A 25787-nucleotide genomic window follows, 5' to 3' on the forward strand; every position below is an offset into this window, starting at 1 on the left:
AGGAGACAGAGCGAGACTCCGTGTCAAAAAAAAAAAAAAAAAAACAGTTGTGTTATTGTGTTGTAATAAAAAAAAAACCCATATATTTTGGTCTTACTCAGGTTTTCTGGCACGTAACTCCTAAAACCCTTGAAATCAGCTGGGCACAGTGGTTTATGCCTGTAATCCCAGCACTTTGGGAGGCCAAGATGGGATGATCGATTGAGGTCAGGAGAGCAGCCTGGGCAACATAGTGAGACCCTGTCTCTACAAAAAACTTTTTTAATGAAGATAATAAAAAAAACCTATCCTCTAGATTGTTCAGAGGATTAAATGGGCTGGCCTGTCATTCCAACACTTTGGGAAGCAGAGATGGGAGGATCACTTGAGCCCAGGAGTTGGAGACCAGCCTGGACAACTTGGTGAAACTCCATCCCTACAAAAAATACAAAAAATTAGGCCGGGCACGGTGGCTTATGCCTGTAATTCCAGCACTTTGGGAGGCCTAGGTGGGCGGAACACCTGAGGTCAGGAGTTCGCAACCAGCCTGGCCAACATAGTGAAACCTCGTCTCTACTAAAAATACAAAAAATTAGCCGGGCATGGTGGCGCACGTCTGTAGTACCAGCTACATGAGAGGCTAAGATGAGAGGATCATCTGAGCCCGGGGTCGAGGCTGCAGTGAGCCATGATCAGGTCACTGCACTCCAGCCTGGGTGACAAAGTGAGACTCTGTCTAAAAACAATAAAACCAACGAGGTAATGCATACGAATATGATGCACGGAGCGGCCCTTCCACAATTATTTGTATTGCCATCATCTGCATAATGGGCACAACAGGGCCCTGCCACATCGAACTGTTCAAGCTCAGAACCTTGTCTGTCATATGTGGAGCGATACCTGATTGATGCTATCATTATCAACACCGTCATCCCACCAATCCGCCCATCGGAAACAAGCTTTCACCGAATCCCATCGTTTTTTCCTTTTTTTGTAAATCTCTTTTCTCGGCCTGGTTTTGTCGCCCAAGTATGCTCGTCAGGCCTCTGCCCACCCAGACCGGGCGCAGGCAGCCCGGGGCTGAGGATTCTCGAGTCTTGGTGGACCACAGGCTCCCGTCGCCCCGCCCAAGGGCCTGGACCGCCTGTGGTCTCCATGGAAACCCGCTAGCCACAGGGGGCGTGACGCCATTGAGACAGACACAGATATCCACCTATCAGATCAAAGTTATCTGGGCTAGGCGAACAAACGGGACCTCCGAGTGGTACGTCCTTAAGGCAGGGCGGGAATACAGCAACTGGCCGCGGGGGTTGTTACTGTCGCTACCAATCAAGAGTCGAGGCGGCTTTGATAGACAGGCATAGCGCGAGTGCGGGCTTTCACCCAACCGGCGGGCAGCTGTCCCGATAAAGGACCAATGAGGAGGCGGCAGGGGTGGGGCGAAGGGGCCGGTTGCTCCGGAAGTGGAGGGAGGGGGTGAAAATGGCGCCCAGCTCGAAATCGGAGCGGAACAGCGGGGCTGGGAGCGGCGGCGGCGGCCCCGGGGGAGCCGGAGGGAAGCGGGCAGCAGGGCGGCGGCGGGAGCACGTCCTCAAGCAGCTGGAGCGGGTCAAGGTGAGGCCTGGAGCCGGAGTGGGGAACGCGCCGGAGGGTGGGGAGTAGGGACGAGGGAGGCGGAGGGAGGAGGGCGTTCGCGGGGTGAGGGGTTGGGGGCGGGGCCCCAGGGGAGGGGGCTCGGATGAAGGGCCTGGGCGGGGCCTGGGGGAGATGGCTTGGATGGAGGAGGCTCAGTCGGGGGCCTGGATGCAGGAGGTTGTGTCGGGTAACCGGCAAAGGGGCTGGGATGGAGGGGGTTGGGGGCGGGGCCCCAAGGAGGGGGCTCGGAGGGAGGCGACCCCTCCTCCGAGGCCGCAGGGAGTATCAGGAGGAAGGGGGCGATCCAGGTTCAGATCCATTTTTCAAAGCCCTGCTCCCATGGCCCCTCCGTAATGGAACCTTCCCGCCCCCTTTGCAGAGCCCCTGCCGCTGGCTTTGGGCTTCCACTGCCTGATATTCCTCTCCCTGCCCGAGCCTCGACCACACTTGAGCTGGGAGTTCCTGTACCTGGGTGGGCCTCCCCATTGAAAGTGTGGGAGCTCCTTGGATAGGGCTGAGTCTTCCCCCGCAGAGTGAAAGTTACCGAAGCAGGCTCTGTCTCCTCCATCAGACTGGAAACTCCCAGAGCTGGGGGATGATGGCTCTCTCCCCCATCAGTTTGGGAGCTCTGGAGGGCAGAAATGTGGATCTCTTGCAGGTGGGCAGTAACTGGGGCAAGGCTGTGTCTCTGTGGACAGGGACTGCACCTTCTCCGTGAGGCTGATAGCTTTCTAAAGACAGTACTGTGTCTCCCCCTTTTGACTGGGAGCTCCCTGGGCTGGGACAGTCTCCGCCCTTAGCCTGGGAGCTCCCTGGGCTTGGCTGTGGTTCCGCCCTTAGCTTGGAAGCTCCTTGGGCAGGGATTGTGTCTCCCCTGTCGGCCTGGGCCTGGCTGGCCGGGCTGTTTCCTCCATCAGACTGAGACCTCCCTGTGGACAGGGCTTGTCTCCCATCAGACAGGGAGCTTCCCAGACAGGACTCGTCCCATCAGGTTGGAATGTCTTGAAGGCAGAGCTGTGTCTACCCCGTCAGCCTGGGTAGCAAGAGTGAGGCTGCTCTGATGTCCCTGTGCCTGGCTTGTGCCTGTCAGTTCCCACATATCCTTCCGTGGTGAAGTTTTGGGGATGAGGGATTCCACTGGAAGGCGGTAGTTAATTGGGAAGGGGGAGTTGGGTCGTTGGTTAGGCTCACCCTTCTATCTGCCTTGACTGGCCCCCAGCAGAGGCCATAGCTGACCCAGGGAGGAGAAGCCCCCTCGTTTGAAGGCTGGTGGGTTGGGGACAGATGGGTGCATGTCAGGACCCTGTCTCAGCCTCCTTAGTAGGATGAATACCCACAGTTTAGGGACAACCTTCAGGGAGGGAAGCAGGTGGCCCAGCGTGGGACATGGTGATTGGGGAGCTTTCTTGGGGGCAGTGATGCTGGGCTCAGTCAAGAGGGACCTGAGGCTGAAGAGGTGTGAAACTGGGACGGTGGCGTGGGTCCCTGGTGGAGATGAAGGCTCAAGCGAGGTACACCTGGCTTTACTGTCCCCATCTGCCTCAGTTGTTCCCACCTTCCAGAGCTTGGTCTCCTTTAGACCATTATGGTGGGCTGGGCCGGGCTGGACCCGGTGAGAGCTGCCCTGCCTCTCTGCTGTGGGTGAGGGGCTGGGGGCTGCAGATGGTGCCTGAAGTGCCCTGACCACCCCTTCCCCAGATCAGCGGACAGCTCTCCCCTCGCCTCTTCCGGAAGCTGCCTCCCCGGGTCTGCGTGTCCCTCAAGAACATCGTGGATGAGGACTTTCTCTATGCAGGGTGAGGCTGGGCCCAGGCAAAGGGGGCAGCTGGGCGGGAGTGGTGGGCTCACCCTGACCTGGCCGCTGTGCCCCCTCCACCCCCACAGACATATCTTCCTGGGCTTTTCCAAATGCGGCCGCTACGTCCTCTCCTATACCAGCAGCAGTGGGGACGACGACTTCTCCTTCTACATCTACCATCTGTACTGGTGGGAGTTCAACGTCCACAGCAAGCTCAAGCTGGTAGGGAGGCTTCAGCACCAGGCTGGCCCTTCAGATGGTGTGGCTCAGCAGGTCACAGCACCCTCTGAGCCTCAGGTTCCTTGCATGTAAAATGATCATGTACTCATGGGGTCGTCGTCGATATTCCATGTGTTAGATCCAACCATATGAAATTACCAGGGCCTGACGTGGTAACTCACGCCTGTACTCCCAGTACTTTGGGAGGCCAGGGTGGGAGGATTACTTGATCCCAGGAGTTCAAGACCAGGCTGGGCAACAGGGCAAAACCCCATCTCTACTAAAAATAAAAAAAAATTAGCTGGGCGTATTGGCATGTGCCTATAGTCAGCTCCTCTGGAGGGTGAGGCAGGAGGATCACTTGAGCCCAGGAGTTTGAGGCTGTGGTGAGCCATGATCACACCATTGCACTCCAGCCTGGGCAACAGAGTAAGGCCCTGTCTCTAAAACAAAACAAAACAAAACAAAACGGAGGCTGGGCGCAGTGGCTCACGCCTGTAATCCCAACACTTTGGGAGGCCGAGGTGAGTGGATCACCTGAGGTCGGGAGTTCAAGACCAGCCTGGCCAACATGGTGAAACCCCATCTCTACTAAAAATGCAAAATTAGCCGGGCATTGGTGGTGCATGTCTGTAATCCCAGCTACTTTGGAGGCTGAGGCAGGAGAATCGCTTAGAACCCGGGAGGCAGAGGTTGCAGTGAGCTGAGATCGAGCCACTGCACTCCAGCCTACAGAGCGAGACTCTGTCTCAAAAAAGAAAATGAAATTACCATTCTTATGTTTCAAAATGGGGTAAATAGTGGCCATTCCGTTGGTCCAACACACTCTATGAAGCTATAGAACATGTTGGCTCAAGCCAGTTAGCTTTATTAGGACTAAGCCACCCTGGCTTTAGCCTTGACCCTTGACTCCTGGAACCCCGGCAGGAGGTGGGTACTGTTACCTCAGCATACATGTGAACTCAGAGAGCTGAATGGGCTTCAGGGTGGGCTGGGCTTGGAACCAGTGCCTGGCGCAGTCTCCTCCGGGACATTGTTCCCATCAGCTGCATCCACCCTGGCCTGGTCTCGCCCGTCTCCCCCACTGGTGAAAGGAGCCTCCTCAGGCTGTCCTCAGGCAAGGTGGAGGGGTGTGGTGCGGGCTGTTGGGGTGCTCCTTCCTGCTCAGCCCCAGCCCTGATGAGGGACTGCATCGTACAGCTTTGGGGGACCCCTGCAGGTTCCCTGACCTGGTGCTGACCCTGAACGTGCCTCGCAGGTCCGGCAGGTTCGGCTCTTCCAGGATGAGGAGATCTACAGCGACCTGTACCTGACCGTATGCGAGTGGCCCAGCGACGCCTCTAAGGTCATCGTCTTTGGCTTCAAGTGAGACCCGGCTCCTGGGGGAGCCATGGCTGGTTGGGGCAGGGGGTGTGCAGTGGGGGCCCCCCAGGCGCCGACCCGGCAGCTGAGGGTATGCTGGCCCCCAGCACCCGCTCGGCCAACGGGATGCTCATGAACATGATGATGATGAGCGACGAGAACCACCGTGACATCTACGTCAGCACCGTGGCGGTACCGCCGCCGGGCCGCTGTGCCGCTTGCCAGGATGCCAGCCGGGCCCACCCAGGTGAGGGGGCCGAGGGGGCGAGGGCTCCCTGCCCCTCTGCCCCCGTGCCTTGGACCGAGAGTGAGCTGCTGTGGTGTGTGTTGCTGCAGGAGACCCGAACGCGCAGTGCCTGCGGCACGGCTTCATGCTGCACACCAAGTACCAGGTGGTCTACCCCTTCCCCACCTTCCAGCCCGCCTTCCAGCTCAAGAAGGACCAGGTGGTGCTGCTCAACACCAGCTACTCCCTGGTGGCCTGCGCCGTCTCTGTCCACTCGGCAGGTAGGCCCTGCGGTCTCATGGCAGCCTGGCAGCGCGTGAGGCGGGTCCTCTCCCTACCCCACCACACAGACAAGGGGCCCCAGGCACAGAGAGGTGGGAGCCCACTTCCCCAGGTCACACAGCCTGGTCGTGGGAATGCTGGGGTCCAAACGTGGCCACGCCTGCCACAGCCCTGCCCACGGGATCTTGCCAGGGGCTGATGTCCCATATCTGCTTTGTCCACCATGGCTGCCTCCAGGAGCCACTTAGAATGTGGCTCATGTGACTGAGGAACTGAGCTTGTGATACTTTTTTTTTTTCCCACTGGAGTCCCGTGGCGCGATCTCGGCTCACTGCAACCTCTGCCTCCCAGGCTCAAGCAATTCTCCTCTCTCAGCCTCCTGAGAAGCTGGGACTACAGGCCTGTGCCATCACACCCAGCTAATTTTTGTGTTTTTAGTAGAGACGGGATTTCACCATGATGATCAGGCTGGTCTCAAAACTCCTGACCTCAAGTGATCCACTCACCTTAGCCTCCTATAGTGCTGGGATGGCAGGCGTGAGCCACCGCACCTGGCCTGTGATGGATTTAATTGTAGTTGTTTTAAGCTGAAATAGCCACAGGTGGCTAGCTGGATGGGGAAGCGCCCCTTTCTCTTAAGAAGAGAACTGCTAATGTAACATTTCGGGGCGTGGTTAGTGGGCAGGCACTTGCCTTATATGTTTGATGTCGGAAAGATGCCAGTGAAAATCACAAGATGTCCCTTGACAGTGACAAATGTCAGGAGGCTGGATCATGCCCCCAACTGGCAGCAACGGGAGGGAGGGGGCCCCGGGGCCATTTGGCAACAGAATTGTGACTATGACTGACCCAGCTGCCCTGTGCCCGGGTCTTTTCCTCTGGCAGGGTGTCACTGGGTCCCTGTGTCCCAAGGCTGCTGACGGGGAGCTGGGGGCCACCTGAAGAACCCTCCCTGGGGATTGGGGAGTGAGTTAGGAGGAGTCGGGGGGTTGGGGGCATCTCTGGAGCACCAGTGAAGGCCCCTGCGTTGGCATCCGTGGAGCATGTGTCAGAGATGTGTGCACATGTGGGGGGTGAAACACAAGGAATCTATAACTGGAACCACTTAATATAAATTAAAAAGACGTTTTAGGCCAGGCGCAGTGGCTTACGCCTGTAATCCCAGCACTTTGGGAGGCCAGGGCACGCGGATCACATGAGGTCAGGGAGTTCAAGACCAGTGTGGCCAACATGGTGAAACCCCATCTCTACTAAAAATACAAGAATTAGCTGGGCATGATGGTGCATGCTTCTAATTCCAGCTACTCAGGAGGCTGAGGCAGGAGAATTGCTTGAACCCAGGAGGCGGAGGTTGCGGTGAGCCAAGATTGTGCCAATGTACTCCAGCCTGGGAGACAGCAAGACTCCATCTCCAAAAAAAAAGACATTTTAATTTTACAAGAACTCAGATACAAAGACGTCCATCATCCCCATGGAAGTGGTTGTCCCTGGGGGCAGTCGGGGAATGGGCAGGATTAAATGTATATAACTCAGCCCACAAATAAGCCAGGGGCCAGGGCACTTTTGTCCCCAGACATATCTAGGGACTCCTGTCCTCACCCCCCCAATCTATACCAGGAAGGGTGAGGCACTGTCCTTTGCTGAGGCTCGGCCACTCGGTTATTGGCCATGAACCCCCCAACTTGTGAGGGTTGATGCAGTTCTGCCCTTTCGGCTGTGGGTCCTGTTAGGAACAACCACAGCGGACAATCAGCTCTGCGCCAGCCCAGGGGAAGGGCGTGGTCATCAGTGGGAGGTGCTGACACAGAGGGGTGCTTTCTTCCTTGGCCATTGTCACCTGTTCCCCGCCCTGTCGTGGAAGGGCTGTCATGGTGGTGGAGGGGAGCCCGGACTCCATTTATCTCAGATGTGACCTTGGGCAAGTTCATCTCTGAGCTGCATTTTGGGGGATGCGGCCCTTCTCTGGGGGTTACTTGTAGGAGGCTCAGAGGAAACCTGGGATGGGGCCCAGCCACAGGGCTGCTCAGTGAATATGTTGGGGTTCTCCATGTGTTGCCCGCATTCCTTGGGGGAGTCATCTCTAGGCAGGCAGAGACAGAGGCCCCGATTCGATGAAGTGTGCCCGCAGCAGTCTGGCTTGTGTCGGGAAGGACCCAGGAGGGTCTTGCCTTAGGACTTCCATATCAGAGAAATGCCAGTGAAAATCACAAGATGTCCCTCGACAGAGTGGCAGATGTTAGGAGGCTGGATGCTACTGTAGTGAACGCTCTACACTGTAGAGTGTCGGCTCCTCGTTCACTCCTGTGTCCTCAGCGTGGGGCATTCAGTAGACAGCTTAAGAAAGGGGTTTGAATGAACGTGAACGTCTGCACGCATGTGTGCGTGGTGTGCATGCGCGGAAAGGTCTGTCCCCTTCTGGGTGTTTCAGACTGATCTCAGCATAGCCAAGTCTAGAAGTGTCTCCTCAAGGTGGGTTTCTGAAAACCCCTGAGGACACTGAGCGAGGCTGGGAGCACCCCAGACTGACACTTGTCCACACCCATCTCTTCTTCCAGGTGACAGGAGTTTCTGCCAAATCCTGTATGACCACAGCACCTGCCCCCCGGCGCCTGCCAGCCCCCCTGAGCCCCAGAGCCCAGAGCTGCCCCCTGCCCTCCCTAGCTTCTGCCCTGAGGCGGCCCCAGCCCGTTCCTCTGGGTCTCCTGAGCCCTCGCCCGCCATTGCCAAAGCCAAAGAGTTTGTGGCTGACATCTTCCGCCGGGCCAAAGAGGCCAAGGGCGGGGCCCCTGAGGAAGCCCGGCCTGCCCTGTGTCCAGGACCCTCTGGCAGCCGCTGCCGTGCGCACTCTGAGCCCTTAGCCCTGTGTGGAGAGGCAGCACCCCGGGACAGCCCCCCTGCCTCGGAGGCGCCTGCCCCCGAGCCTGGCTACATCAACTACACCAAGCTGTACTATGTGCTGGAGTCCGGAGAGGGGACGGAGCCGGAGGATGGTGAGCGGGGGGGCAGGCATGTGGCAGGGCCTGGGATGGGGAAGCCAACCCAGATGGCGCCCCTGTCCTCCCTCCACCCCATCCCCACTTCCTGCCTCCCCAGAGTTCGAGGACGACAAGATCTCCCTGCCCTTCGTGGTGACTGATCTTCGTGGCCGCAACTTGCGGCCCATGCGGGAGCGGACTGCTGTCCAGGTGGGTGCGGGCGTGGGCGGGCCGAGGGCAGTCCCGGGAAGCTGCTGGGGGGCAGTTGGCACCGTCCTCTGCGCCTGCGCACTCGCCCGCAGGGCCAGTACCTGACAGTGGAGCAGCTCACACTGGACTTCGAATATGTCATCAATGAGGTCATCCGCCACGACGCTACCTGGGGCCACCAGTTCTGTTCTTTCAGCGACTATGACATTGTCATTCTAGAGGTGGGCCCAGGGTGGGCAGGGTGGGCCCAGGGCTCCCTGTACTCTGGAGTCGCCCTCAGCAGCTGGCATCATCCACCCCAAACCCCAGGTGTGCCCGGAAACCAACCAGGTCCTCATCAACATTGGCCTGCTGCTCCTGGCCTTCCCGTCCCCCACTGAGGAGGGTCAGCTCCGGTGAGCACGGGGACCCTGTCCTGCCTGTCCACTAGGGGGGCCGCTGGCAGACACTTCAGGGTGGGGGCGTGGGGATGTGAGAAGGCGCTCCCTGTGCCACAACCTGGCTGGGCCCCTCCATAGCTTCTTCAAAGACAAAAGCCCCTCAGGGTAGTGTGGGGCCTGGTTCAGGAGCCCGGCTGTCCCAGCGCTTGTCCTGTGGCCCTCTCCACTGCAGACCAAAGACCTATCACACCAGCCTCAAGGTGGCATGGGACCTCAACACAGGCATCTTCGAGACAGTCAGTGTAGGCGACCTGACTGAGGTCAAAGGGCAGACCAGGTGAGGCAGGGCTGGGGGGCAGGGTCGGGGGCGGCTGAGGCGATGAGAGCCACTCACCCCCTGGCCCCACAGCGGCAGTGTCTGGAGCTCCTACCGCAAGAGCTGCGTGGACATGGTCATGAAGTGGCTGGTGCCCGAGAGCAGCGGCCGCTACGTCAACAGGATGACCAACGAGGCGCTCCACAAAGGTGGGGGTCGGTGACCCCGTGATGGTCAGGGTCCCCAGGGTCACTTGTCCTCACCCAGGCGCTGATTCCTGAGCGCTGATGAAATGGGTGGGAAGGCTGGTAAGGAGAGGGCCGCCCAGGCCAGGCCTAGCTCAGCAGCCCTGAAGGTGTGGGGCCTGGGAGTCTCCCACCAGACTGGCCCGTCACTCGTTCACACTACAGACGTTTATTGAGTAGCTGCAGGCGAGAGGCGGAGGGCAACTCAGCAGGGTTCTTGCCTTCTGGAACCTTCTGGGCCAGAAGGAAGTCAGGTGGGGAGTGCGGCCACAGGGCTGGGCAGGCAGGGGCTCCATGCTTTGTCCCCACCTGTCCCTGTAGGGTGCTCCCTGAAGGTTCTGGCAGACAGCGAGCGATACACGTGGATCGTGCTGTGAGGGCCGGGCCGCCCCGGACACTGACTCCAACTACCTCCGCGGCCTGGGACCGGCCGCCTCCCCGGGGTGGCCTCTTCCTGGCCGGCTGGCCCACCAACTGATGACCGGCACTAGTGTTAGGCTGCGGAACCGGGCTGGGCAGGGCAGCCCCTGGTGGCCCGAGGGTCTGGACGCTTTTTATTTATGCCTATTTAAGTTGGGAAGGGGCAGAGAGAGGGTGCCCCCTGCCCCACCAGCCTGAGCGCCCTGCCTTCACTCCGAGCTGGGCATGGGCCTGGTCCCTTGTGCATTTGCCCCTTTCTTCGGCTACAGCTGTGGACGTTGCCCTCGGGGAGGTCGAATGGACCCTGTTCCCCCTGCCCTGCCCGCCCCCAGCCTCCCCACCCAGGCTGGCAACCTCCTGGCCATCCCCACTCCGTTCTTCTTCATGTAATAAATGTTTTAATTTCTGAACCTCATTGAGGTCCTGTTACTGCAGCTCGGGGCCCAGCTGGAGCCCCCGCCCCAAGGCCCCCACCAAGGCCCGGCGAGTCAGCAGTAGGCAAATATCACAGCGGAATTTATTGTTTTAAGAAAGACTACAAAAAGGTAGAAAACAGCTCGGCACACTAGACTACCACACGTGTGGACACTTTCACCGCCGGGAGAGGGAGCCCCGTGGGCACGGGGACTGGGCAGGCCGCCCCAAAAGCTGTAGCACGCGGAGCACACAAAATAGTGATTTTTATACAATAGGTCAGATTTCCATTTTTTTTTTTTTTTCTTTTTCTTGCCATAAACATCTATCTCACAGGCTGAAAACACTGAGAAAACTGGAACAGATAAGGCCATGATGGTTGGAAAAAAACCCAACAAGTTACCAACTCCGCTCGGGCGGCGCTCACGAATCGCACAATAGTCATGGGGTGGGGGTCATACGGCACGGAGGAGAAGCACAGTCTCCGGGAAGATAGGGGCACAGAAAAGGTTCCATTACAAACCAGCGGCGGAGTGGGGGCGCGGGGGCTGGGGTCTGTGGGCACTCCCCGGCCCCGCGGCCCGCTGCTCTTTGGAAGCTGGAGGCCGTGCCCCCTGCCGCCCTCCCCACAGCCGGGCCGGGCAGTGCCCCCTTCTTGGGCTTGGGGGCAAGGGAGGGCCCAGCGGAGAAGATGCGACACCCACGGCTTTAATTGCACTTAATACCAAGAAGGGGAAGCAGTGGGGTTGTTGGGGGTAGGGGGTCCCGGGGCTGCTGCTGACAGTGGGGAGTCCCCAGGTGACGCCCACCTGCGCCGGCCCAGGGCTCAGGGCTGGGCCCAGGACAGGCTGTGCAAAGCCAGCGAGCTGAATAAGTTAACAGTTCTGCACGGGAGGGGGCCTGCCTGCCTGCCCCCTGGGGTGGTGGGAGGACGGGGCTGGGGTGAAGATGCTGCGGCCTGGGAGGGGGGCGGCCAAGGGGCCGAGCTGGATGCCCCACGGGGCACCTGGGCACGCGGCGGGTTCCTTAAGGCACGTCTTTTGTGTCAGAGTTTGCAGCTGCGGCTCCGCCCAGCCCACTGATTGTGCCGGCCCCATAGGGTAGGAGGGCCCCGGCCTTCCCTGTCTCGGAGGCCCCCTCCCTGCCCTGGCTGAGGCTGGAGCGGTGACCACCAAGCCACAGAAGCTGTGAGGGACCCTGGCGTGAAGGGGTGGCGGGGGCGGGTGGGGCGGGGAGGCCAAGGGCTTAGCTGGAGGGCAGTGCCTGCACGAAGAGGCCGCGCGCATCAGTCCGCGCCAGCTTGGCCGGCGGCTCCAGGGTCTCTGGGCCCAGCGCGGGTGACTCGCCGCCAGCCGCCAGTGAGATGTCCTGCGGCAGCTCGTCCTCGCTCTCCTCCTCCTCTTCCTCCTCCTCGTCTGGGACACAGGGGCCAAGTCAGGCTCGGGGCGGGGTGGCAACGCCCCTGGGTTCCTCCTCCTCCCCAGCCCCTCCATTGTCCGCCACCCCCGGGACCCGCGCCCTGGGTGGGAACACGCCTCGCCTACCTTTGTCGGGGTCCAGGGGGTTCAGGGAGGTGGCCAGATTGGCGAACTGGAGGAAGGAGAAGAAAATGGGTGAGGGTCCGCCGCCTGGCGCCCCGCCCGCGCCCCCAGTGGCCCGCTGCGCGCACCTCGCCCATGACGGCGATGGGGGTCTCGCCCTTGGCCTGGGCTACGCGGTGCTCGATCAGGTAGTACATGTACTCGTCGTAGAGCAGCCGGATGAGGTGGAAGGAGCCGAAGCTGGCGGCGCTGCGCAGGGTCAGGTCCCGGATCACCATGGAGCTGGGTATGGCAACGGAGAGGAGACCGTCAGGCCCTGTCCGGCCCAACCCCTCGACCCCTCCCCGCTGCGATGTGCCCGGGCCTCGCGCCAGCCCAGCGACTCAGGCTTGATCCCAACACAGCCTTCCCCCGGGCGTGCATGGTACAGAGCCCAGGGCCCCAGCCCGCCCGCCCAGCCTGCAGGCTCGGGTCGTCGTAGAAGAGCAACTGAGCCCCACAGGGGCCCAGGGCCTTCCCTGGTGCAGCCCGGGCCCGATCCCGCCGCGCGCGCACCTGTAGAAGGACCACTTGAGAAGGAAGAGCTTGGCGGCCTTGGGGAAGCCGGCGCTGCCCTGGTAGGGCTTGAGCACCTGGCTCACCACGCCGTCCAGCCAGGCCGCCCACTGCTCCAGCGAGTTCTGCTGCTGCAACGTCACCTTGAAGTCCTGCTCCAGCCGCTGCACCACGCGGTCCTCGCAACGGCACACCCACGAGGCCTGCTCCTGGGGCACACCGGGTGGGCGGGCGCCCGGGGCTCAGCCGCCGTCACCCCAGCCTGGCCCGCCCGCCTGGGCTGCCCCTCATTCGCCCGCCCCGCCCCGCACTCACCTGCACGTTGGCGAAGTCCACGCGGTTGAGGTCGCTCAGCATCTGGTTGATCTGCGCGGTGTTCTGCAGCACAGCGCGCGCCGCCTGCGCCAGGTGGTTGAGCGACGTGTAGCGCCGCAGTGTCTGCGCGAAGGCGCCGGCCGCGGCCACCTGCGTGCAGGGATTGGGGGGCTTGCTGCTTCCGAGGAACCCCAGCCCACCAGCCCTGGCCCCACCCCGAGGCAACCTCCCTCAGCCTGTTTCCTTTTCCCTAAAAAAGGAGGGATGCGCTTCGCTACTTTTGTTGGGATACAGAAGGATCGCGACCTTCAAACTTTGGGTGTCCACTCACAAGCACCCCCCAAAATTCAATTAATTGTATTCTGACCAGGGCACAATATTTTTTTAAATGTATTTTTATTTTTTAAAATAACAATCGAGACAGGGTCTCGCCAGGTCGCCCAGACTAGTCTCAAACTTCTGGCTTCAAGAGATCCTCCTGCCTTTGCCTCCTGAAGTGTTGGAAGTGAACCACCGTGCCACGAAAGGCCTTTTTTTTTTTTTTTAAATGAAAGACCACAATAGAAAATATGGAGGGCACTGCGCAGAAAGGGCAAATACTGCTTTGATAAACATATATATATATATTTTTTTTGACACTGAATCTCACTCTATAGCCCAGGCTGGAGTGCAGGGGCGTGATCTCCACTTACTGCAACCTCCGCCTCCTGGGGTCAAGCGATTCTCGTGCCTCAACCTCCTGAGTAGCTGTGATCATAGGCGCACATCACCACGCCAGGCTAATTTTTGTATTTTTTGTATTTTAGCTAAATTTTGTATCTTTAAATATTTTTGTATTTAGAAACAGGGTTTCACCATGTTGGCCAGGCTAGTCTTGAACTCCTGACCTCAAGTGATCCGCCCGCCTCGGCCTCCCAAAGTGCTGGGATTACAGGCATGAGCCACCGCGCCCGGCCTCATTTTCTTTCATACCCTGGAATCCCAGCTCTGGGAGACCACAGGGGTTTTGTCCATCTTGTTCATTGCTGTGTACTGAGAAGGAGGTTGTGTGAATACATGAATACTGAGTCTTGCTGGTTCTGAAGGGCTGCTCCTGGATCTGGCGTCTACTGTCTCCACAGGCCCCAGTCCCTGCCCTGTGCCCAGCGGTGGGTTTTTTTTTCCCCAACCACATCCCATCAAATTCCTCACAGCTAAGTAGTTAGCGAATGTGCATCTTTTGATGAAAAAGGCAAGTATTATGTTTCCTTATAGATGTTGTTGATTTTCTTAAAAAGTTTTATCTGTCTCTGCACACCTGAAGCACTTTCTTTTTTTTTTTTTTTTGACAGAGTCTCACTCTGTCGCCCAGGCTGGAGTGCAGTGGTGCGATCTTGGCCTCCCGGGTTCATGCCATTCTGTTGCCTCAGCCTCCCCAGCAGCTCTGACTACAGGCGCACGCCGCCACACCCGGCTAATTTTTTTTTTGGTATTTTTAGTAGAGACGGGGTTTCACCGTGTTAGCCAGGATGGTCTCAATCTCCTGACCTCGTGATCCGCCCGCCTCAACCTCCCAAAGTGCTGGGATTACAGGCTTGAGTGACCGCGCCCGGCCACACATGAAGCACTTTCTAGCAAGGCTGTCTAAAGGGAACTACTGTACGTTTGCAATTGGTTTTTATTTTTGAAAGATGCTGTGTTGAGCACAGTAACACCACAAAGGGGTTGCATTTCAGCAGTGGGTGCCTGAGGACACTGGTTTATAAAGACAATGCCCAGGGTGCTCCCCGAGGCGGAGAAGGTCTCCCCTTCCCTCACAGGCATCATCCCTGGAACAGGTGTGGGGACAAACCTTACCGCCCCTGGGGAACACAGGAGACGGGGGGCCTAAGCCCCAGGGACAAGAGAAAGGGACCCCCCCGCACCCTCACCTTCACCCGCAGCATCTCCTCGGGGATATTGACCATGGCGTGGGTGAGCCAGCTCTCCAGGCTCTTGGCAAAGTTCCGGATCGCTTGGGTCAAGGCACCTGTGGGCGGTGGCGGGGGCTGGTCAGAGCAGGGTGGGGGTATGTGGGGCAGGGGGTGCCGAGCAGGCCAAGCACTCACTGGGGATGGGCCGCAGCACGTCGGGGATGAGGATTTCCACCAGGCCCTGGTACAGCACGTTGTCACAGTGCTTGGTCCATTGGAGCACGGGCTCGAACTTGGAGAGCAGCACCAGGATGGCTTTGGGCAGTCGCTTCTCGGCCTCATCATGCCTGCAGGCACCCACCCCACCCCGGGTCACTGGGGCACTCTATGGTCCTGCCCCCATTGTCAGAAGGGAACAGGTACCCCCTTACCCCCACTCCAGGATCACTGGGGCACTCTGTGGTCTTACCTCCAGTGCCAGAAGACACAGGTACCCCCTTACTCCCACCCAGGGTCACTGGGGCACTCTGTGGCCCTGCCCCCAGCATCAGACCCCCACCCCCAGCCCAGGGTCAGGTAAGTACCCCCTGCCTCCCGAGGATCCCCAGGGTCCGGCTGGCACAGGCCCGGGGGGTGGGACAGGATCCTACATCCTACCCTGCATACAGGGGGCAAACAAATTCCAGAACCTGCCACTCCAGGGAGGAGATGGTGCCCTGCCCCATGCCTGGGCTTGGTCAGGCATGCCAGCCCCGACTCTGAGTGTCAGGTGGCTATAAACACACACTCCACACAGCCAAGGGCATGTGTACCCCATAAACTGCAGGGGACAAGCAGGCGCCCCAACCCTGGGTGTCAAAATCACCTGAGGTCCCACCCTCCTCCCTGCTTGCCGGGCAGTACTCACACGGCCAGCGGCGGCGCCTCGCTGGGCTGGCTGAGGTTGTACCTCCAGAACGTCTTCCACAGCGTCTCCACCAGGGTGAACTGCAGGTTCACCATGACGTCGACAATGGCCTGTGGCAGAGGCAGATGCTCAGGGAGGCTGGGGGGCAGCATGACCCTCCCATGCCCATGGCTGCGTCCCCATTCGCTTGCCTGCCCACCTGGCTGCCCTACCTCACAGTGTTCCCGGTACAGGACCTGGAAGGCTTTGATGTCACCGGGCCCGACGCCCTCAGGCAGCACCTTGCCCTGGAGGTCGAGCTCTGTGAAGTCAGGGAGGCTCCGAGAGGCATCTGCGGGGCCGGGGGGAACCATGAGGCCCTTCATCCCCCATGCCTGCCCACCCTGGGGTCCCAGAGTTGTCCCTTTCCCATCAGAATGGGGTCCCCCAAGTGCTGGTGAGAGACAAGGCTCGGTGGGGGCGAGCGCCTGGCCTGGGCCCAGGATGGGGAGGACTTGAGGGCCCACACTCCTCTGGCAAAGAGGACAGGAGGGTCTTGTGCCAGCCCCGCTGAGTGGTAGCACCGCACCAGCCCTCAGGACGTGGGCCTCTGAGTCCCGGCTGCAACACAGCACCCACCTGGCAAGGGAATGGGTAGGCCCCCAGGGCACAGTCAGGACCACAGGACGCTGCCCTGAGCCTGAGCACCCCAGGTTGGGGCTAGCCATGGACAGTCGCCCTGGGGATGCCCCTCGACTCTGCCAGAAGTATTGTTCCCCACCCTCCTCTATGTCCCCAGGCACGGACGGGACAAATGGGATGTCCTGGCCTCCACGGCAGGTGAGGAAATGAGCACCCACATGCTCAGGATCGAGGATGTGTGGCTGGACTATGGGTTCCAAGGGTTTACTTGTTTACTTAGCATCCTTTGGCCCTGTTTTCATGGATTGTTGTTTACTTTGTCTTTTTTTTTTTTTTTTTTTTTTTAAAGAGATGGGGTCCTGCTATGTTGCCCAGGCTGGTCTCCAACTCCTGGACTCAAGCAGTTCCTCCCACCTCGGCCTCCCAAAGTACTGGGGTTATATACGTGAGCCACCGCATCCGGCCTGTTTTATTTTCCTGAGACAGAGTCTCACTCACTCTGTTGCCCAGGCTGGAGTACAATGGTGCGATCTTGGCTCATTGCAACCTCCGCCTCCCAGGTTCAAGCAATTCTGCTTCAGCCTCCTGAGTAGTTGGGATTACAGGCACCTGCTACCACGCCGGGCTAATTTTGGTATTTTTAGTAGAGATGGGGATTCACCATGTTGACTAGGCTGGTCTTGAACTCTTGACCTCAAGCATTTCCTCTAGCCTCAGCCTCCCAAAGTGCTGGGATTACAGACATGAACCACTGCACCTGGCCTTTTTTTAAAGTTTACTTTTAGAAACACTGGGTACATGCCTGCCTTCTTGGCGAGTGAGTGGTCCTAGCCCTGTGGACACCATGGCTGTGGGATGGGTGGACAGGAAAGCGAGTGGGCCTCACAGGACTCACGAGGTAAGAGGACCTGCCGTCATATCTCCAACAAGTAACCGTGTCCAACTGGGTGGGATTTGAAATCTCATATAGGCCGGGCATGGTGGCTCACACCTGTAATCCCAGAACTTTGGGAGGCCAAGGTGGGAGGATCACTTCCGGTCAGGAGTTCAAGACCAGTCTGGCCAATAAGGTGAAACCCCATCTCTACTAAAAATACTAAAATTAGCCAGGCATGGTGGCTCATGCCTGTAGTTCCAGCGACTCAGGAGGCTGAGGCAGGAGAATCACTTGAACCCAGAAGGCGGAGGTGGCAGTGAGCCAGGATGGTGTCACTGCACTCCAGCCTGGGCGACAGAGAATCTGTCTCAAAAAAATCAATAAACAAACACAAAAATACATAAAACCTCATGTAGCATAAAGGGGATTCACTGGGGAGCTCAGAACCCCAGAGAAATACTTTGCATTGAAAGAAATTAGAGTCGCCGGGCGCGGTGGCTCACGCCTGTAATCCCAGCACTTTGGGAGGCCGAGACGGGCGGATCACGAGGTCAGGAGATCGAGACCATCCTGGCTAACACGGTGAAACCCCGTCTCTACTAAAAATGCAAAAAATTAGCCGGGCGAAGCGGCGGGCGCCTGTAGTCCCAGCTACTTGGGAGGCTGAGGCAGGAGAACGGCGTGAACCCGGGAGGCGGAGCTTGCAGTGAGCTGAGATCACGCCACTGTACTTTAGCCTGAGCGACAAAGTGAGACTCCGTCTCAAAAAAAAAAAGAAAAAAAAAAAAAAGAGAATCTACCTTGAAGGAGGATTCTGGGGACAGAACTGTCACTGTGGACGGAGACTGTGATGTCTCCCCAACCCCCTGCTGGTCCTCAAGCATCTCCACCAAGCCCTCCCTGGCTCAGAGGCTGCCTGCCGCCATTCGGCTTTGGGAACCATCTGTACAGGGCCGGGGGGCGGTGGCTGGGGAAGCACAGGCCAGGGAGCTCTCACCCAGAAACTGCTGGTACTGCTGCACCTGGGCGCTGATGTCCGACAGCCCCGTGCTCGGCTGCTGCCCCACCGCCACGCCGTTGGTCATGCCTTCCATCTTCTGGATGGGCTTGAGCCTGGAGTAGAATGGGCAAGCGGGCTGGCTGCTGGGGGCTGGCCTGTATGCCCTTCCCGGCCTGCCCTGCCCCGGGCCCGGTCCTGCTCTCCTACCTCTGCTTCTGCGAGAAGGGCTGGCCCCGCATGGCCATATGCTGCTGGTCCTCCATCAGTCGCAACAGGGGTGAGCTGGCCTTGATGCGCAGGCCGTAGTAGTGGTACTTGGAGTTGCCCCTGGGAGGGAGGTGGAGGGGAAGGGCTGGGCTGGGGGTCTGCCGGCTGGCCGGCCATGGAGCGCCTCAGCACACCCATCTCCTCTCTATTAGGGGAACAGATGGAGAGACGCCTGCCCTGCAGAGCCGGGGGTGCTGCACTGAGGAGGCACAGGGGCTGGGGGTGTTGGGAGAGATCCAGTACTTTGCCCAAGATTATACATAAATGAATGGCTCAATGGCTGAATGGCTGAATGAGATGATGCTGAAGCTGGGAACGGGAACCGAGACGTGAGCGGGGGTGAGCCACAGGGGTTGCAAAGGAGAGGAAGGGAGGGATGGGTTCGTGGGATGGCTTCTTGTTCCTTCCCACATGAATTCACTGACTCACAGGCCCTGATGAAGCACTGACTAGGTGCAACCCCGCATCATCAAGGTACAAGCATTGCAGACGGACCAGAACAACTGAAATAAGTCACGTAAAAGGCACGTGTGGGCTGGGCATGGTGGCTCATGCCTATAATCCTAGCACTTTGGGAGGCCAAGATCACGTGAGGACAGGAGTTCAAGACCAGCCTGGCCAACATAGCAAAACTCTGTCTCTACTAAAAATATTTTTTAAAAATTAGCTGGGCATGGTGGCGCATGCTTGTAATCCCAAGCTACTCAAGAGGCTGAGGCATGAGAATGGCTTGAACCTGTGAGGTGGAGGTTGCAGTGAGTCGAGATTGACCCACTGCACTCCAGCCTGGGCCACAGACTGAGACTCTGTCTCCAAAAGAAAAAAAAAAAAAAAAGGCACGTGTGAAGGTGCTCAATGCTAAAGAGAAAAATAAAGCAGGGTTTGGGGTGTCGGGCGGGGGAGAGGGAGGAGGCTGCAGTTTTAGTTGAGGCAGTCAGGGGACATGTGAGTAAGGAGGGGTGAGAAACACATGAGGTGGAAGGCACCGCCAGTGCAAAGGCCTGGGGTGGGAGTGAGCCTCGTGGAGGCCGGCGGGGCTGGGCTGGACTGGACTGCCTGAGATGACTTGGAGTTGGGGGTGGGCCTTGGCGTGCCCGCCAATTCCCCAGGGGCTGCTGGGAGTAGATGGACGGCCCTACCTGGTGCCCAGACGGCGGGTTCGCAGGCCCATGAAGACGGAGCGGATGAGCTTGCCGAAGGAGGCGGCGTTGACGGGCTCCAGCTTCTGCTCCTGGCAGTGCAGCAGGTAGTGGCAGTAGAGGGTACTCCGTGGCAGACTCACGCCCTCAGCCGTCTCATAGTTGTCCAGGAGCCACTGGACCTGGGGCCGGAGGCAGATGGGAGAGCACCAGTCAGAGGCATTTCCGTCACCTCTGAGTGCTGGGGCTGAGTGCCCATATCGACTTCCAGCTGGGATCCTGACAGCCACGCCCACCATAAGTTAGCACATCCTACTGCCATCCTTCCCAGGAACTACGTCCCACAGAACTCTCTAGAACTGCACTGTCCAATACAGTTGCCGTGTACAGCTAAATACATTAAGGGCTGGACACGGCTCACCCCTTTAGTTCTAGCACTTTGGGGGGCTAAGGTGGGAGGATCACTTGAGCCCAGCCTGGGCAACATAGGGAGACCCTGTCTCTACCAACGAATTTTTAAAAAAATAAGCTAGTGTTGGCCGGGCGCAGTGGCTCAAGCCTGTAATCCTAGCACTTTGGGAGGCCGAGAAGGGCGGATTGCGAGGTCAGGAGATCGAGACCATCCTGGCTAACACGGTGAAACCCCGTCTCTACTAAAAAAATACAAAAAACTAGCTGGGCGAGGTGGCGGGCGCCCGTAGTCCCAGCTACTCGGAAGGCTGAGGCAGGAGAATGGTGTAAACTCGGGAGGCGGAGCTTGCAGTGAGCTGAGATCCGGCCACTGCACTCCAGCCTGGGTGACAGAGTGAGACTCCGTTTCAAAAAAAAAAAAAAAATTAGCTAGTGTTGTGGTGCACGCCTGCAGTCCCAGGTATTTGGGAGGCTGAGGCAAAAGGATCCCTTCAGCTCAGAAATTCAAGGCTGCAGTCGGCTGTGGTCGAGCCAGTGTACTCCAGCCTGGATAGCAGTGAGACCTTGTCTCAAAAAAAAAAAAAAAATTAGCAGGGCCCAGTGGCTCACGCCTGTAATCCCAGCATTTTGGGAGGCCAAGGCAGGTGGGTGGGTCATGAGATCAGGAGATTGAGGCCAGCCTGGTCAATATTGTGAAACCCCGTCTCTACTAAAAATACAAAAATTAGCTGGGAGTGGTGGTGTGCGCCTGTAGTCCCAGCTGCTTGGGAGGCTGAGACAGGAGAATCGTTTGAACCCGGGAGGCAGAGGTTGCACTGAGCCAATATCGCACCACTGCACTCCAGCCTGTGCGACAGGCAAGATTCCTTCTAAAAAAAAAAAATTGTATTACTTTATGTAGAGTGAAAAAGATCAAATTTCTAAGCTAGGAGTGGTGGCTCACACCTGTAATCCCAGCACTTTGGGAGGCCGAGGCGGGCGGATCACCTGAAGTCAGAAGTTAGAGACCAGCCTGGCCAACACGGTGAAACCCTGTCTCTACTAAAAACACAAAAATTAGCCAGGTGTGGTGGTGGGCACCTGTCATCCCAGCTACTCAAGAGGCTGAGGCACAAAAATTGCTTGAACTTGGGAGGTGGGAAGGTTATAGTGAACTGAGATTGTGCCACTGCACTCCAATCTGTATGATGAGAGCAAAACTCCATCTTCAAAAAAGAAAAAAAAAGACTAGACTAGAAGCCAGGATACATCATGACCATGAGGGACCACCAGGACCACCCGCGCTGACCCACCCCACAGTCATACAATTGTTGAAGGGCCCGGTTGGGGTTGGAATCCAGGGCTGCCCCACGGACTTCACACAGCCTCTTCTAGGCACAGGGAGGTTCCAGCAGCAGCCTTCCCAATGGTGGAAAAGAACCCTGTTCAGGAAGCTCCCCATGGCAGTGCTGGCTTCTCTCTGCCCTCATTATCTATTCTCTATCATCAATTTTAATCAGAATAGATGGCTGAGAGGATCGCCTGAGGCCAGGATTTCGAGACCAGCCTAGGCAACAGAGTGAGATCCTGTCTCTACAAAAAAAAATTTTAAAAATCGGCCAGGCGTGGTGGCTCACATCTATAATCCCAGCACTTTGGGAGGCCAAGGAGGGTGGATCACGAGGTCAGGAGATCGAGAACATCCTGGCCAACATGGTGAAACCCCGTCTCTACTAAAAATACAAAAATTAGCTGAGCAGAGTGGCGCGCCTGTAGTCCCAGCTACTTGGGAGGCTGGGGCAGGAGAATCGCTTGAACCCAGGAGGCGGAGGTTGCAATGAGCTGAGATTGCGCCATCGCACTTCAGCCTGGCAACAGAGCGAGACACCGTCTTAAACAAACAAAAAAATTAGCCAGACATGGTGGTGCACGCCCATAGTCCCAGCTACTTGCGAGGATCACTTGAGCCTGGGAGTTTGAGGCTGCAGTGAGCTACGATTACACCACTGTGCTTCAGCCTGGACGACAGAGCAAAACCCTGTCTCAAAAAAAAAAAGAATAGACAGCACTTTTTTTTTTTTTTGAAACAGAATCTCGCTGTCTCCCAGGCTTGAGTGCAGTGGCGCAGTCTCTGCTCAATGCAACCTCCACCTCCCAAGTTCAAGCAATTCTTGTGCCTCACCCTCCCTAGTAGCTGGGATTACAGGTGCATACTACCATGCCCGGCTAATTTTTGTATTTTTAGTAGAGATGGAGTTTCACCACATCAGTTGGGCTGGTTTTGAACTCCTGACCTCAGGTGATCCACCCATTTCGGTCTCCCAAAGTCCTGGGATTACAGGTGTAAGCCACAGCGCCCAGCCAACAATAGACACTTCTGTAGTATTGTTTTAAGAAGTTCATGCTTATCAATGAGGCCCAGAGAGGCTGAGTAATTTATCTGAGGCCACACAGCATTCAATCCCAGGACATCTGCATATGTGCTCCTCATTGGGGGCCACACAGGCTCCTGCTAATGGTGGTTGGTAACCACTGTCATGGACTGGGCTTCTAGTGCCCACCACCCACCACCACTTGCCTCCTCTGGGGCCCGGGCTGGGGCACTTACCGTGGCTGGCGAGGCACGGGTGGTGTGGGAGTAAGACTGGCTGGCACTGCCCAGCATGTAGCCACCTTGGATCACGTAGGTGCCTGCTCCGCTGCCGCCGCCTCCGGTGCTGCCACTGCCACCCCCGCCACCGCCTCCCCCGCTGCCGCCGCCGCCACCACTGCCACCACCTCCGCTGCTGTTGCTGGCCCCAGCCCCAGTGCTGGTGGAGCTGGCGACGACCTGGCTGCCGGACACATACATGGGCATGGAGCCACTGCTGGCCACTGCCTGGGAGGTGGCAGGGGTGCTGACCTGGGCGGCCGTGCCCGCGGCCTCGTAGTAGCTGGTGCTTGCCGTCTGCGTGTACAGCGGCGTCTCGGGGTAGGGGTAGGTGCTGGAACGGCTAGGAAAGAGGTAAAGCCGGGGTAGAGTTAGGGGGATGAGAACTGGGGGACCAAGGTGCATGACTAGGCAGGAAGGGGGGTACCAGGAGGGGACTGGGGAAGCAGCAGCCCCCCCTGCAGCAAGGAGCAGATCCTAGCATTCACCTACAATGGACTGGGTACCATCCTGAGTGCCTGATGGGCAGTATTTCATATAATCATCAAAGCAGCCAGTCCTCTGGCATTGGAGTCACTTTCCCCACTATGGAAATTAGGAAATCAAGATAGAAGGGTAAGGGAACTCAGCCGGGCATGGTGGCTCCTGCCTGTAATCCCACCACTTTGGAAAGCAGAGGCAGGAGGATCGTTGAAGGCCAGGAGTTCAAGACTAGCCTGGGCCACATAGTGAAAACCCATTTCTACAAAAAATATAAAGATTAGCTAGGCGTGGTGGTGCACACCTGCAATCCCAGCTACTTGGGAGGCTGAGGCAGGAGGATCCCTTGAGGCCAGGAGTTCAAGGCTATAGTGAGCTATAACCATACTACCACTGCACCAAAGCCTGGGTGACAGTGAGACCCTGGCTTTTTATTTTTGTTATCTTATTTATTTACTTATTGAGACAGAGTCTCTCTCTGTCACCGAGGCTAGAGTGCAGTGGCACAATCTTGGCTCACTGCAACCTCCGCCTCCTGGGTTCAAGTTATCCTCCCGCCTCGGCCTACCGAGGAGCTGGGAATACAGGGGCACACCACCACACCGGGTTAATTTTCGTATTTTTTTAGTAAATTTGGGGTTTCACCATGTTGCCCAGGCTGGTCTCGAACTCCTGACCTCAAGTGATAAGCCTGCCTCAGTCTCCCACAGTGCTGGAATTACAGGCATGAGCCACACGCCTGTAACCACACCTGGCTGACCCTGTCTTTTTAATTAAAAAAAAAAAAAAAACCTTAAGGGTTAGGGAACTTGCTTCATTGTTAGGGAACACACTTCATTAAAAAAATAAAATTGGCAAGTGCTTTGAGTGCCTACTGTGTGCTAGGCACTGTTTTACATACTTTGGACACAGCAATGGACAAGAATGAAAAGCCCCAGCCCCTGGAGGAGTTGACGGTCTAGTTGGGGAGACAGGCAAGAAGCCATGTGCAAAGGTAAATGAGAGATCATAACAGAAGGTGATCAGCCAGTGAGTGAAGCAGGAAGGGGGTGGGGCTAAAGAAGGCGACGCTGTGATTGGAGGAGACCATCAGGAATGCAGGTATGTTTCCCCTGAGCCAAGCTACCTATCCCAGGCTGGGAAATCCTCTCTCCTTCAAGATATCCCGTGATGGGATGGGCACCGGTGACACAGGCTTGAGGCTGCAAATCGTCACAAGCATAAAAACCACCAGGGGTTCAACCTCAAGGGGCTGTTAAATAAAAGATGATGGAATCCTATGCAGGGGTGAAAGAGAATGAGGCAGGGCTCGTCGTCCCCGGAAAGAACAAGCTCCAGAACCTACCACAGGGCAGATAAGAGGCAGAGAAGGGTGGGGACCGTGTGACCGAACAATAGGAAAGAATGCGTTGCATGTGGTATGCATGTCTGTCATCTGTGAGCGTGGAGGGCTCCATCGAGGGGGACAGGCGGGGGGCACCTCTCACCATCTCACTAAACATCATTGGACGTAGTTTTGATCTTTGAACTCTTTCAAAGTACTAATGATTAAAAACATAGCATTAGGCCAGGTGCAGTGGCTCACACCTGTAATCCCAGCACTTTGGGAGGACGAGGCGGGTGGATCACTTGAGGTCAGGAGTTTGAGACCAGCCTGGCCAACATGGTGAGACCATCTCTACTAAAAATACAAAAATTAGCCAGGCATAGTGGCAGGCGCCTGTAGTCCCAGCTACTCAGGAGGCTGAGGCAGGAGGATCACTTGAACACAGGAGGCGGAGGGTGTAGTGAGCTGAGATCACACCACTGCATTCCAGCCTGGGTGACAGAGTGAAACTCCACCTCAAAAAAAAAAAAAAAAAAAGAAAAAAAAAAAAGAAAAAGGGGGGCGGGTAGGCGCAGTGGCTCACACCTGTAATCCCAGCACTTTGGGAGGCCAAGGCGGGTGGATCACCTGACGTCAGGAGTTCGAGACCAGCCTAGCCAACATAATGAAATCCTGTCTTTACTAAAAGTACAAAAAAGCCAGGTGTGGTGGTGGGCGTCTGTAATCCCAGCTACTCAGGAGGCTGAGGCAGGAGAATCACTTGAACCCTGAAGGCAGAGGTTGCAGTGAGCCAAGATTGCACCATTGCACTCCAGCTGTGCAACAAGAGGGAAACTCCATCTCAAAAAAAAAAAAAAATTAAACATCCAGAAAGACAGCGTGGTCAGTCAAGAGGTGGCCTGACTCAAACTCTGAAGGTGGCAGGGGAGGGAGCCATGCAGGCCCGAGTGGTTGTGGGTGAACAAAGAGAGGGAGTTGACAGTGGAAGGAGATATGGAAGCATGGTCTTTGTCAGATACCAGGTCCAGCTCTCGATCTTTCTGTCCTGCCCTATGTCTACCACACAAAATGACACCAAGAGCACATGACCTGAGCAAGTGCCCCCACTTCTCCAAGGCGGGGGCCACAGCCTGCTCACTCCTGGGCACCCAGCATGCAACGTGTACTGCAAAAATGTTGCTTCAGTAGATGGTTGCTGAATGAATGAATAAATGAATGTGTGCGGCTCTGGATGTCCCCCAGAACAGGACCAGGGATGGAGGCCCAGAGGCTGTGGGTTTGGTCTGGGTGGGGATAGGGCTGGCAAAGGGTTGGGAACTCGCAGTAATTCACTCAGAAAGAGAGACAGAAGGAGTGGGCAGTTGA

At 57.3% G+C, this 25787-nt stretch overlaps 3 protein-coding genes across 5 annotated transcripts in view; 1 reads left to right on the forward strand and 2 right to left on the reverse strand.

The window, feature by feature from the left end:
- The window catches only part of PODNL1 (podocan like 1), a 20220-nt gene extending 17864 nt beyond the window's left edge, over positions 1–2356 (reverse strand). For all 3 annotated transcript variants that reach the window (XM_025368699.1, XM_025368703.1, XM_025368700.1), the window contains exon 1: positions 2083–2356. In XM_025368699.1, the coding sequence (XP_025224484.1) occupies positions 2083–2100 (18 nt within the window). In that variant the 5' untranslated portion in view covers positions 2101–2356. The remainder of the gene's footprint in view (positions 1–2082) is intronic.
- DCAF15 (DDB1 and CUL4 associated factor 15) lies at positions 1429–10462 on the forward strand. The gene is made up of 13 exons (XM_025368704.1): positions 1429–1593; positions 3313–3410; positions 3499–3634; positions 4890–4996; positions 5101–5240; positions 5330–5500; positions 8057–8491; positions 8595–8686; positions 8779–8907; positions 8996–9081; positions 9299–9403; positions 9476–9591; positions 9949–10462. The coding sequence occupies exons 1-13, from the start codon at positions 1462–1464 to the stop codon at positions 10002–10004; spliced, it is 1803 nt and encodes a 600-aa protein (XP_025224489.1). The 5' UTR covers positions 1429–1461; the 3' UTR covers positions 10005–10462.
- An 80-nt stretch (positions 10463–10542) lies between these two features.
- Positions 10543–25787, reverse strand: part of RFX1 (regulatory factor X1) — a 46273-nt gene continuing 31028 nt past the window's right edge. Inside the window, exons 9-21 of the mRNA XM_025367282.1 lie at positions 22574–22958; positions 19576–19757; positions 18377–18496; positions 18167–18282; positions 15884–16002; positions 15672–15781; positions 14960–15111; positions 14783–14880; positions 12873–13022; positions 12558–12766; positions 12131–12284; positions 12006–12051; positions 10543–11876 (exon numbers count right to left, since the gene is read on the reverse strand). Of these exons, the coding sequence (XP_025223067.1) occupies positions 11707–11876; positions 12006–12051; positions 12131–12284; positions 12558–12766; positions 12873–13022; positions 14783–14880; positions 14960–15111; positions 15672–15781; positions 15884–16002; positions 18167–18282; positions 18377–18496; positions 19576–19757; positions 22574–22958 (2011 nt within the window). The 3' untranslated portion in view covers positions 10543–11706. The remainder of the gene's footprint in view (positions 11877–12005; positions 12052–12130; positions 12285–12557; positions 12767–12872; positions 13023–14782; positions 14881–14959; positions 15112–15671; positions 15782–15883; positions 16003–18166; positions 18283–18376; positions 18497–19575; positions 19758–22573; positions 22959–25787) is intronic.

The sequence above is a fragment of the Theropithecus gelada genome, chromosome 19 (assembly GCF_003255815.1).
Source record: "Theropithecus gelada isolate Dixy chromosome 19, Tgel_1.0, whole genome shotgun sequence".
Lineage (NCBI taxonomy): Eukaryota > Metazoa > Chordata > Mammalia > Primates > Cercopithecidae > Theropithecus > Theropithecus gelada.

Bases quoted from the DNA above. Each gene is read 5' to 3' on its own strand.
- DCAF15 (XM_025368704.1), top strand. From the start codon at position 1,462: ATGGCGCCCAGCTCGAAATCGGAGCGGAACAGCGGGGCTGGGAGCGGC. The intron at 5,501-8,056 runs GTAGGCCCTGCG...CTCTTCTTCCAG, and splicing joins CGTCTCTGTCCACTCGGCAG to GTGACAGGAGTTTCTGCCAA. The intron at 9,082-9,298 runs GTGAGCACGGGG...TCTCCACTGCAG, and splicing joins ACTGAGGAGGGTCAGCTCCG to ACCAAAGACCTATCACACCA.